This window comes from Narcine bancroftii, chromosome 11 (genome assembly GCF_036971445.1).
Source record: "Narcine bancroftii isolate sNarBan1 chromosome 11, sNarBan1.hap1, whole genome shotgun sequence".
Taxonomy (NCBI): domain Eukaryota; kingdom Metazoa; phylum Chordata; class Chondrichthyes; order Torpediniformes; family Narcinidae; genus Narcine; species Narcine bancroftii.
This window is the reverse complement of record NC_091479.1, coordinates 77,565,646-77,579,591: the sequence shown is the minus strand read 5'-3', so window position 1 is coordinate 77,579,591 and position 13,946 is coordinate 77,565,646. Positions and strand designations below refer to the sequence as shown.

At 37.4% G+C, this 13,946-nt stretch overlaps 1 protein-coding gene across 9 annotated transcripts in view; it reads right to left on the bottom strand.

The window, feature by feature from the left end:
* Window positions 1-13,946, bottom strand: part of LOC138745950 (ELKS/Rab6-interacting/CAST family member 1-like) — a 539,260-nt gene that overhangs the window by 343,161 nt on the left and 182,153 nt on the right. For 8 of the 9 annotated variants that reach the window (XM_069903518.1, XM_069903519.1, XM_069903525.1 and 5 more), the window contains one exon: window positions 8,101-8,261. In XM_069903518.1, the coding sequence (XP_069759619.1) occupies window positions 8,101-8,261 (161 nt within the window). Of the gene's footprint in view, window positions 1-8,100; window positions 8,262-13,946 lie in introns of those variants that run through there. The other variant, XM_069903524.1, reaches the window with a different exon arrangement.

The window sequence follows — 13,946 nt, the reverse complement described above, 5'->3', positions numbered from 1 at the left end:
TAATCAAATAATGAAGAGGAAATAGTGGTCTAAGAGAGGACAACAGTGGGATAAGAGTGAGAGTGCAGTGAGAGATGAGAAGGATAAAGAGATCCTAATACTCGCGCCAATATCTCCTCACCACTTTCTCTATCCACCACTGTACTCTCTTTCCTACCCTCTACACCAGCCATTCTCAATGTTTTATGGATTTGATAGGAGAGAAGCCCAGAAGAAACCAACTAAACTTGACTACTTCATGGGGAAGGGGGTCCAAAATATTTGACCAGAGTCCTAAGGTGGCCATAGCCAAACAAAGTTTGAGAATGGCTGCTCTACACTATTTGATGGAAGGTTGTATCCACCACCACCACCCACCCACATTAAGCAGAAGCAAAATAAATTTAATTTATACAATAAAATAAGACCCTTCCATTTGTTCAAAAGACAATTATGGTCACTTGTTAACATTATTCTCAATACCTGTTTGTGACCCTGTCACCGTTTTTCTGTATATTTTAACACTGACATATTGCAATAGAATTTCATTGGTTATGAAATAGATTTTATACAAAAAATGATACAGAGGATAATCCAATGAAATGAACCTGAACACAAAATGTATTTAGGAAAGTCATGTGCAAGGCTTGTCATATAGATTTCTGAAAATAATTCACTGATAAACAAGTATATTTTTAACCACAGCTCACAAATTATTTTTTTATTAGGAACTGTAGAAATAATGTTCACAGTCACAATTTCCTGTCTTAAAGATGCGTACTTCGTACTTTGAGAAGGACAAAGATTCAGGTTGGATCCTAAAAATGCTCTTATTAATTATTGGTTTGAAAGTTGTTGATGAAACAGGTAGTGCTACTTCTGTCCTCCACCATGGTGGAGGACAACTGAGGTATCTGAACAAGAAGAACATTTTTCAAGCAAGCATCCTCATTTGTTTTACTTCATTACAAAAGTATAAAAATCTTCATCAAATAATTTTATATTTCTGAAATCACACCTGGGAATGAAAAATATTATTCCATTGAACTGAGTCAATTTATTAAGCATCATGACTTTTATTCAGTAAACTAATTTACCTAGATTTTCTGTCAAAATGTGACGCAAATGAAGCAGTGAATAGAGTGAATGGATCCAAAAATCTTAGGCCATAGAAGTATTTACCTCATTCAAATGATAATTTGCTGAGATTCAACCCTTAACATGATTTCCCATTGTTCCAGGATGCAGATTATCAAACGTTAATCACACCGTGTGAACTGACCAACTGTCCTATACTGCTCATGAAGATGTCACAAAGAGTAACGGCAATATTGATCTATGTATTTGAACACTGCCTTTATAATTTTCTTTATTTAATGATTTTCTGCTTAATGTCTATGTGACTATTTGTACCTTTTGAGGCACATCTTTTTTTGGCTTCCAGCACCTTTGGTAGCATTGACAAGTTTCTTACTCGAATATGAAGCATCATTTAACATTGCATCAAATTAGACTTTTTTGCTGGATTTCTTTGTCCCACAATAATACTCTTCCTACCAGTTGAGGCAAGGCGCATATTTGCTATGTCTGCTTTCCCCTCATGTGTGAGCAAATTTCTTGAGTATTCAGTATAAAATCCTTTACTGCATTTATCTCTTACCAGTTCTGCAATGTAAAACTCTTTCTTTACTTTCTTAATCTCTTTTCTCTCCATAATACTAGAGGTTTTTTTTTTTTGCATTGTTAACCCTAAACTTATTATGTGTACAATTTTAAAATCTGGCTTTAATTAAGATTTCACTCCTGGTTCCTGTAAACCAGATTGTTGTTCCCAAGTTGCTGCTTGTGGAACGATGTGATCTATATTTCAATCGCCTCTCGCATTGAATTTCTCGTTGTTTGCCCAAGGTCTTATTTCCAATTTTCATTCTAAGTAAAATCCTACTGAAATTTATTACTTTGTTCATGTATTGTTTTCACAATTTATATTTCTTACAACGTTTTATGCTGAATTATATTGCATTAAGGGTACCTTTTTCTAGATATTTCACTATTCTTGCTTTATTCCCTACTACATTTCCTAGAACCCAATCCAGAGTTGCATCTTTCAGATGGGAACTTGAAAAGTGCCTTAAAGTAGTTTTCAATGTTTTGGCCCAGAATTTTCCACTTGCAGCAAGATGCCTGTAATCACCTTTTTGCTCTGTGGCCACTAATGTTTTGCAGTCTATTATTCATGACTGCCAATCTCCAAATGGGCTTATACTCTGTGAGGCATCATGTGACATGGAACATAAATTGGCACAATTCTCCAGCATATAAACTATGGTATCTACATGGCTCCCATAGTAGCAGGGCCTCGTGAAGTCATGAAATTACACATGCTGATGCAGGGGTTGAATGAGAGGTAGAACAAAACCACAGAAAATATTGACAGACAGATAAACCACACCCCAAGTTTAGCCAGTATTAACTGCATTGTTTAGAAACGTATTTGATATATAAAAACTGAAAAGAAGCACATTTTTAAATTATTCATAGAAAGGGTGAAAATAAAAAAAAAACATCAAATAACCTAAATTATTTTTAAAAAGCAAAAAATGTCTATTTGAATAAGTATTTGTGCTAGATCTAACCAGGTATGGATTCAACAAGCAGATTCCCAAACTTAATTGCTGAGGAACACCACAGAAGGTTTTCACATGAAGAATCTAATGCTGTAGCACAATTGGAAAATTGCTGAAATAAAAGTCTTCAAATTTAGGAGCAAAGAAGAGGATGGCAAATCATGTAAAGAAAAGGATGGCAAATCATGTAAAGCAAAAGGAAAGAGAAGAAGAATGGAAGGGGAGATGGAAAGGGAGAAAATGAGAGGGCCTTTTTCTGGTTAGCAAGATGTAATGAGCATGCCACAGGGATCAGCCCTGGGATCGCAAATTTCTTCAGCATGTATACAGATGACTTACAATGTCATCGAAGGTATGGTTGCTAAACTAGCTGATGACACAAAGAATGGGAAAAATAAGGGGCATTGATTTATGAAGAAAATGTATAAAGAGAGGAATTAAGGGATAATGATTGATTAAGAAAATGCACAAATACCTGTGGGAAAAAGTGGCAGGAAAAATAAAAAAAAGCAAGTTGAGAAATTGCAAAGTTCTGAGAAGCAGAAAGATCTGGGTGTTCTACTCCATAATGCCCAAAAGGCCAGTATGCAGACACAACAAATGATTAAGAAGGTCAATAGATATTTATTGTTTATGGTGAAGAGGGTGGAATACAAAACCTGGGATGTTATGCATCAGTTATATAGGGTATTGTTGAGACCTCTTTTGGAGTACTTTGTACACTATCAGTCCTCTCAATAAGGAAGGATGTTGATAGGTTCAAAGCAGCTCAGAGAGATTAATTACTAAACTACCTGAAATGGACATTTTGTATTGTGAGGAAAGGTTGGATAGGCTAGGCTTGTATTCACCAGAGACCAGAAAAATTATAAAGTTAAACAACACAAAAACAACTTCTTTGGCCCAATTTGTCCATGGCATTTCTAACTGAGCAAGTCCCATTTTCTAGTGATGGGTCCACATTCCTCTTAACCTTTCCTATCCAAATATATGTCTAAATGTCCTCTTTACATCACAAATATACTGAGCTCTACAGCATATCTCTGATACCCTCTATGTGAAAAATTATGGGGGTATCTAACATATATCCGGGTTTAAATCTGGAGCTGTCCATATAGGGTTTGTATGTTTGCCCCTTGATTGCATGGGTTTCCTTCAGATGTTCCAGTTTCTTCCCATGTTCCAAAGACGTGGCTGGGAATGTTAATTGGACACGTGGGTTTAATTGGGTGGCACGGGCTCTGGGCCAGAAGGGCCTGTGACTGTACAGTATCTCTAAATGAAATTAAATATCAGATCCAGAGAATCGATATGAAAAGAATGGTCTTTCTCACAGAGAATCAAAAACAATTAAAAAAATAAGGGGCGACCTAATTAAGACAGAGATTAAATGATATTTTAACCTTTCGGAGTGTGGTGAGTCATTAAAACTCTCTTTATCAAAGGATAGTAGAAGCTTGAATATTTTAAGGCAGACACAGCTAAATTTTTGATATGCATTAACGTGAAAGTTATCGTGATTGATGGAAATGCAAACATCTTAAATGGCAAAGCAGGCTTGAGGACTGAAGAGTCTACTCTTGCCCCTAACTCATATTTATGTGCCCACTTTCCAGGCAAAATTGTGATCAAAGTATGAATTAATTTGAATCATTACATTGACCACCTGCACTTCCCAATATTAGTGAAACAGTCAGAGTGATAATTAGTCCAGCCTTGATCACTATTCTCAGGATGCAATTGATAAAATCTTACAAGCTGATCCATAACTCATCTTCTGAGTCTCTGCTATTGCAGAGAGGAAACAAAAAAAAACCCCAAAATATTGGCAAGTGTAATTTCTCTAAATAGGCAATACCTCCAATTACAGTATTGTAACAAATGAACACACTTGTGAACTATTAGAAATAAAAATATTTGTGAGTATGCTTAGAGTTAAAGTGAGAAAAAAACATGGCTCAATTCATATTAATCTTGCTATTCCTTAGCTTTATATTCGACAGTATTCTGAATTGAACAAAGCAATTTTGGTAAAATGACTATTTGCAGCAAAGTTGATATAACTGTATCTACTAAAATATAATTTTGGGAAAAACTCTTGTGTCTGCAATTTCAAGTACACCCTGCTGGCAGTACTTTAAAAATAGAACAAAAACAACAGCAAATGTCAGTGAATGTTTTTTCATTGATCCCAAATCCTACTCTACATGCAGTTCACACCAGGCTGATTTGCATTATCATTTGACAAATCACCATCCTGGTACACTTCAACCAAATGCAGTGTCAATGAGAAGAATGCCTCCAAACAATCTGACTAATGATCCATGCAAATCAATAGAGTCGAAGAGCCATATGGCATGTGTCAGACTTTTCAGTCCCTGATGTCCATGCCGACCAAGTTGGGGTTCTAGGATAGCCCCAACTGCTTGAATTTGGTCCATATCCTCCTAATCCTTTCCTATCCATTTACCTGCCCAAACAAATTTTGAATATCATATCCTATCTGCTTTTAAAACAGTGCTTGGAGAGATGCAAAGCTGCAGAGTTATGCACAGTTATCCATAACAAAGCCCAACATATTGGATAACTAACTGAAGGAAGTACAAGCAGTGAAATAAAAAGGTTACTTAAACGTTGATGTATTGTGGGTAGATTTCATGAGTGGATTGAAAAATGCCTTGCATGTTGGAATAATTGTTTAAGATATGGAAAGACATTTCAACAAATGATTCATGATGACGAAGAAATCTCAACTACATAGAGCAGGCAACGTGATCAAGGGACTGAAATAAGATGAAATTCAGGGCAGATGAAAATGATGCAGCTGGCATCAAACTTGGTTAATTCTGTGAAAGAATAACTCACCAACTGTTTCAACACCAAGATGTTGGTACAAGAGTACCAATTTAATCTTGGAACAATTTATAATGCCCCCTACAGAAGATACTTCAACAAATCCATTTGGATCAAAACCCTTTCGTATGCTGGATGCAAACAACAGGTCATGGTGTGCAGAGCTTGATAAGGGGAGCTTGTATTTAAGAATCCATTTGCTTGATGCCATTGTGGGAAAATGCCATTTAAAATCAATGTAGGACCTGCGGAATTTCTGCAAACACTGAAGATCTCAATAAGGACCATAGTATATGATCTAGAAGACAACAACAAAGGGGCAGAGATACACTAAGAGAAGGAATTAAAAGCGCTGACAAGCAGATTCTGGAAGAAGTTAGCAAATAATTTTGAAATTCAAATTGAAGGTTGCATTGGATCACTTTATCATCAGAGATTGATTGAAGTCAGATAAAAATTAAGTGAAAGCTGTGAAGAGATGCACAGCCTCAGAGATGTTGCCAAACTGTAGTTCTGCATGCATTCTGGAACTCATCAATTACCTGGTGATAAACAAGGAAATCTGCAGAGACTGTGGACTAGTGCAGTCCAAAAATGTGGAACTCAGCAGGTCACACAGCATCCATAGAAAGTAAAAGGTAGTTGATGTTTCAGGCCTAGGCTCTTCTTCAGGAGTTCTGAAAATCAGACAGATGCCTGAATAAAAATGCGGGGGTTGGGAGAGAAAGGAAAGGGTGAGGAACACAGGCTAAAAGGCAAGAGGTGGATGCAGGTCAGAGGCTAGAAGAGAAAGCAGTGATATGGGAAGAGGACAGAGTGCTAAAGGAAGGGAAACAGAGGGATGAAGACAAAAGAAGACCGGGGGGGGGAGGTTAACAGAAATTGGTGGCCGATATTGATGCCATCTGGTTGGAGACTGCTATGTCGGAATACAAGTTGTTTGCGAGTGGCCTTAACTTGGACAGGCATATCAGTGTGGCAATTGAAATGGTTGGCCGCTTGGAAGTCCTTGTTGTTCCAGTGGACAGGGCAAAGTTGCTCCAAGAGCAAAGCGAACTCCAAGAGCTATCAATGATCTGAGCTAGTTCTAGCAAAGTGAAATATGCGAGTGACAGAAAATTGCCCAAGATTATGAAATGATATTACTTGGATGTTCATGAGCAAATAAAAATTCATGTTCACAAATAAATCAATAAGTTATAATAGAGCCTGTGTTGAATTTTTGATGACACTACAAATACCTCAGAAAAGGGTTGTTCCTTACAGGAGGAGTTAAGCCAAGAATTTAAAATCAAAGCACTGATTGATTTAGAGATATTATATGAATTATTTGCTATGATTTTTGGATCTGAGAGGTTTCATCAGTGAACACTGGGAGAACAGTTAAGGTTCATAAAGCAGCAAAGAGGTTGTAGAGATTGATAGTAAAGATAAGTCATACAATATAAAGAAATATTTGGCACTCTTTGGGAAAAACACATACTGATGGCTGACAAGCTTAGCCAAGCATGTCTCAGAGACAGAAGAGATGCAGCCTTGAGACAATCAACACAGTTAGACACCTTCTAAACTTGTATCCTCAATGTCCTCTATCAATAGTAGTTATCAGTCAGCATAATACAGTGCAGCACCTGAAGCAAATGATTCAGACAGAACAGAAAGAGACTCAGCATAATGCTGAGACTGTCCATGCACTATGCTTTTTTTTGTGTAGGATGCAATGTGTATTCAAGGTGACCCCTGCGATAGTACAGATTCTATCACCAATGTGTATATGTACAGATTGTAGTGTAAGATGACTGTGATTGGCTGAGAGCGTAGCCACACCTACTGGCAGGTTGCTCCTAGCCAGACCAGATCATTCTGGACTGGTCAACCTACTTGTGATATGCTCCAGTCTTTTAGTTAATAAAAGCCTTGGTTTGGATCAACAAGTCTTTGGTTCTTTCAACACGCTCTACAACCCCATCATCAGATAAGAAAGGGTAACTATTCCCAAGCTACAGAGAAATAACGCAAAGTATTGATTTCTCATAACTTACAAAGCATGGTTAGCTCTGAAGAGTTATAGGAAGGGATTCCTATATTACTGAATATTTCCGGTATTCTGAGGATGTGAACAAAGGCAATACTGAAACCAACTATTTGGGTGGAAAAAAAACATTATTGACAATATGTTTGCAAAACTTGTTTGATAATGATTTCCTTTTACCTGCCACAAACTGCACTATTTTCATTTATTACTGTCTAGTATGCTGCAAAGCACTAAAATCTTTAGTTATTTTCTTCAAGGAAGTACTAACAAAATGATACCTCTAGTTTTGATCTCTTCAAATAAAGAGGGATGTTCTTCCTGAACTTTGAGCAGCTGTCATTACTGGAGCCATAGCATGGCCCATCTTCAAGTCTTCATAACATTTCCACAAGGTCAGCATAAGTGAAACAAATGAATTGATGACATGTGCAATTGATTCAAAGTCAGAAAAAGAATATATTTCAGGGATATCACGATAAATTTACTGCTTTAAAAGACATGAATAATAAAATCTAGTTTAGAAAAGCAAACAAAAGTAACTATGTCGGATAGTCAGAGGGGACTGAGGTCATAACTAAAACAGTAAATTAGCATGTCTGAACTTACTTCATTTCAAGAACTTCTTCGAGATGCTTCCTTCTCTCAGCATGAAGGTTAGTGAGGTGTGCTTCCTTTTCCGCGAGGGACTGCTGGGTAGACGAGAGCTTAGTTTTCATCAATTCCAGTTCTTGCTTCACCTTTTCCATTGCTGCCATTAACTCTTCTACCTGTAAAACCAAATGCAGAAGGTATATTTGAACAATAATGTAGTTTAACATTAACATTTAAAGCATATTAATGTAAACATCATAAACATTGAACTGTCTACAGTGCAAATTGCTGAGCTTACTTTCCCAAAAATCTAAAAAATCTCTACAGTTTTCACAAAGGCTCAATTTATAAATGGACACAATTACTCAACTATACAAATTAAGAGTTTATGTTCAACCAATGTGTTAAATAATATAGAAACATAATTAGATATTTTTAAAAATAAATGATAAGAATTCATCCAGCTCTCTTCCTCAAATACAGTGGAAGCAAATATGTTTGCATCTTCATTATTTATGGGTGGAGGCTGGCTAATGTTGTCTCCTTATTAAAAAAAAGGATAGGCCTGAAAATTGCAAGCCAGTGAGAATTAATGGTAGGGACATTGTTGAAGATTCTGAGGGACAAGGACTATGTTCATTTGGAAAGGCAGGGATTGTGCAAAATCAGCACGGTTTTCTGCAGAGGAGCTCAAGTTGGTATCAGATTAATGAATTTTATTTGTATTCTCAGTGTCAACAACAAATCTATTCATTCAGAGCTGATATTTAATTGAGAGCACCAGAATTCCAAACAATTACCGAGAAAGTGCATGTGGTTAAAATACATTTTTGGGAAAGTAAAAGAATGTGTGTCATATTTAACACTGCTAAACAGCAAAGCTTAACTTGACTAGAAGATAGATACTATACCCAGAAAGCTTACATATTTGGCATTCTCATTGTCCAAAGTGGCAAATGTGTCCTGGTTCTACCGTTCTGATGACAAGATTTTCCACTACTTGCAAGCTTTGGCCCTCATTGCCAAACTTACAATTCCTTTTCCATTGATCTAGCAAGTCTTTTTCACGATTCCCTGTCTTCTAGCAGAATATTTCAGACCTTGCATTGGTGGACGGTCTCTGTACTGGTGATCTAAATCACAGCATCTAGATTACTGAAATTGTTCAAATAATAAACTGCCGTAAGTTCCAACTTACTGCTTCACAGAGGACAATATTTGCTTCTCATGAATTTCCATACCAGATTAAATCAGTTTTTGCTGTGTCAAATATTCATATCAAACACTGAGGAGAAACAGGTGCTTCTGTGGAAGTGGGATGGGGAAACAATCAGTAGAAATGTACTTTGAACAGCCCTCTTCTCAACGATAGGGTCAGAATGCCACTGCTGCCTCTCTGATTAATGCTAGATTGCAGCAGCATAAGAAATTTTAAATTAAAACACTAATTTAAAATGTCTATAAGTCTTAATAATTTCCCCCCAATGGAAAGCGATTATGTTGATGTGATTAAAAATGTGCTAGAGAGACCATGAGAGTCAGAGAAGAGAAACAATAATCAATTTCATAGTTACATTTATGTTACAATGGAGCTTGTATATAATTGAATAATGGCAGAAGTTATGTGATTAAACGATTTATTGGTGAAACTAATTCTTATTCCAGACATGCTTGGAAGTCATACAATCCTTCCTTGCCAACCTGTATTATGAACACCAACAACAGCCAAAATGAGATGTGGTTTCCCTCTTTTTCACAAAGGAAGAAATTGGGGATTGTAACTCGGTGGCTTGGTATGATTTTTAAAAAATCATGAATTTAGTTGTAATTATGGCAATGTGAAAGATTATCTGAGCAAGTTTTCTGAAATAAAAGTTGCAAGGAGTACATTTTAGTTTACCTGGGCTGATTTTTACATTATCATTTTTATGTATCACAATATAGACCACACACACTGAACAAGCATGAGGTACTGCATAAAGTGTTATTCAATGTTAGTGTCACAAATTGCAGGACTGAAAGCCAAATGTCCAAGAGACTGTACTGTTGATCATGTAAATATTGCTGTACATACAAAAATCGTGTAACATTAATAAAGACCAATAATTTGCTCTCAATAAATTCAGGAAAACAATGTACAGAATATTTTACGTTCTCTGTGTATGCCTGCATATTGCAGGTACTGACATGACTAATAAATTATGAGCTCTCGTGGTTTTGTTACTAGCAACGGCAAATAATAGCCACAGTGCTTCAAATCTGTCTGAAAGTTGATATTTTGCTGTAATGTCCTCTTCAACTTAACCACTCACAATGTTTGGTGGCTCAGGTCCTTTACATCAGTTCCAAATTATGGAACTAGCAAAAGCTTATTAATTACTTCATAAATCCTGACCACTCCAAAAGTTCCAAATGTAGACAGTTTTCCTGTGAAAGAGCTACAATACAGGTGGAGCAGGGCATGAACTCATCTGCTCCATTGTTCTGCCAATCCCTGTGCTGTGAAAATAGTGCTTCTGATAAAAATACAAAATGTAAATCATTTCTGCAAATCACAATTTGATCTTACATTGAAATATCTTACATAGTAAATTGCCCAATTAAAGTAAAAGACTCACAAATTAAAGAAAAAATCTCCCCTCTCCCTCATCTTGCTGCATCCATGGAAGAAATAACCTCGACCATGGTGTTTCTGCCATATTATTGTCGTTCTCAGTTTGTGGCTGGGTTTAGTCTGTAGGAGGCTCTGTTTTACTGGACTTTTGGAAATGGATACCATTGCTGGGCAGATCTTTACAAGCTGCCAATAAGCAGATCTGAACACTTATGTCTATAAGTGTCCGACAGTGTTCAAGACCCTGCTGATCATCTGGGAACAAGCCAGGAGAAAGGGCAAGATCCTGTTGGTGTGCGTGCGTCATTCTGTGAGGCTTGTAAATCATCAGATGCATGGGCATTTCTATACTCTAGGAATATATGACTGCAGGATCCACACAGGAATCTTGTGGCACATCTCAACTTCAATTCCTTTCACCTGTCTTTGTTCTCCATCTCTATGAGTTTTTTGAGATAAAGACCAAAATTCTATAAACCTCTTTGAATCTTGCTTGACCTTTCTGTCCACGGATACCCAAATTTAATTGTTCTTCCAAATATATCAGTTTTCACCATAATGCAAATATTCTGGGGTTTTTTATTTTTCATATTCAGAATGAATAACTTCACAGTTCTTAATTTTATTTTGGAATGTTTGTGAAAGTCTGTAAATAATCAACTCTCAAAGTTTTCCAGAACTTATCGATTTACCCACAAGATACCTACTCCACACATTGGAGTTTGTCTTTGTCTTTTACAAAATTCACATTCAGCCAGCAGAAACTACACTGCAATGTCACTCATCCAAAAAAAAATGCTACCACTTATTGAAGGTATGGGAGCAACAAGTGTGGTGGTTCACTGCTCATCGAGGCCAGAGTTGCTTGGTGCATCCCTCGTGGCACAGAAAAAAATGGCAAGGAGAGATGTTCTTGCAATGGAGGGAGTGCAGAGGCGATTCACCAGGCTGATACCTGGAATGGCAGGAATGACTTATGAGGAAAGATTGCGCAAATTGGGATTGTACTCGCTGGAATTTAGAAGATTGAGAGGGGATCTCATAAGAGACAGATAAAATTTTGGCAGGACTGAGAAAGAGAGTCTGGTGGCATGGTGTCAGGACACCAACTTCTGTCTCAATGCTAGCAAAACTAAGGAGCTGGCCATTGACTTTAGGATACAGAGAGATGCATAGGTTTCAATGTATTTCAATGGTGCCGAGTTGGAGATGATGTAGCATTTCAAGTTCCTAGGAGAAAATATCAGCAAATCACTTGTCCTGGTCCAACAGGATTTTTGTTACAACCAAGATGGAGCATCAGAGACTCTCTTTACCAGCTATAAGACGCTGTCATGTTCCAGTGGTTGCTTACCAACTTTTACAGGCATACCAAGGGTGCAAGATACTGTGGAGGACTGTATTGTAAGTTGCTGGGGTTCCAAGCTCCGATCACACTCATACCCCACTACTCACCATGTAAGGAAAGATCCTTTCCTTTCTGCTCTGTTTCCTGTCTGTCAATAAATTTGATTGCAAGTATACTATTCCCAACCCTACATTTAGTCCCGCCATTATCAAAGTTGTTTTGGCTATGGCCACCTTAGGAGTCCACTCAAAGTTTTTGGGCCCCCTTTTCTGTGAAGCAGTCAAGTTTAGTTTGTTTCTTCCTTACTTCTCTCCTTCTATCTACATAGAAAAAAATTTTTTTTTTTCAGTCATTGCCCCCACCTTAAGTTTGTTAAAGATTATTCCACTTTTATAAATCCATGCTTTTGGTAATTTCAATGACATTTTCTGTGTCTTGTCATCACATCCTTGAAACAAAACTCCAGGCATTTTCCCTCCTACTTGTGCTAACTAACCAGTCTATCAGTCCCCCATTGGGTTATATTTCCACCCTCCAATCTACAGGAAGTATTCCACAAACCATAGAAATCTGGAAGCAGAACACCAATGTATCCACTATTTCCATGGCAACCTCTGGGATACAGGTTGTCAGACTCTAGTGATATATTGGCTTTCAGACTCTCAAATTTCTCCAGCACTCTTTTTCTGTTATATTCATATCCTCAATTGTCTCCTTTTCATAGATTCCTGGCTCCAAAGCATTTCTGGAAAGTTATTTGTCCTCTTTCATGAAGATAGAACTAACACATTTGTTTAATTGTTCAACCATTTTTAAATTTTCCAAAATAAATTATCTGTTTGTAATTGTAAGAAAGGGACATGCATTTAGATTCACTAATCTTTTTTTTCTAAAAATACCTGTGAACTCTTTAATGTCTCTTCCAAATTTTCTCGTGCTCTATTTTTTCTCTCTTAATGACACTCCTAACCATTTTTTAACCAAATTATAAAATTCTCCCAATTCTCAGGTTTTCCATTTTTTTCTATTACTTCATATGACACAGTCAAAGGGCTTCACAGCACAGAAACAGTCCCTTCACTCCAATTTGTCAATGCAGACCAAGCTTTCTACACAAAAACACACAAATGTTCCCACACACATAGAAACATAGAAGATAGGAGCAGGAGTAGGTCATTCGACCCTTCGAGCCTGCTCCGTCATTCAACGAGATCATGGCTGATCTTAAAGTTCAGTACCCCGTCCCTGCCTTCTCTCCGTAACCTTTAATACCCTTATACTGAAGAAATAGATCTAATTCCCTCTTAAATATATTTAATGAACCTGCCTCTACTGCCCTCTGTGGCAATGAATTCCACAGATTCACCACCCTCTGGATAAAGAAATTCCTCCTCATCTCGCTCCTAAATGGATTGCCTATTATCCTCAAACCATGGCCCCGGGTTCTGGATTTTCCCATCATTGGAAACATCCCATCTGCATCCATTCTGTCCAGTCCTGCCAAAATTTTATCTGTCTCTTATGAGATCCCCTCTCAACCTTCTAAATTCCAGCGAGTACAATCCCAATTTGCGCAATCTTTCCTCATAAGTCATTCCTGCCATTCCAGGTATCAGCCTGGTGAATCGCCTCTGCACTCCCTCCATTGCAAGAACATCCTTCCTTAGATAAGGTGACCAAAACTGCACACAATACTCCAGGTGTGGTCTCACCAAGGCCCTGTATAGCTGCAGTAAGGTATCCTTGTTCCTATACTCAAACCCTCTTGATATGAAGGCCAACATACCATTTGCCTTTTTAACCGCCTGCTGTACCTGCATGCTCGCCTTCAGAGACTGGTGTACAAGTACCCCTAGGTCTCTCTGCACTTCCCCATCTCTTAATCTATTGCCATTCAAA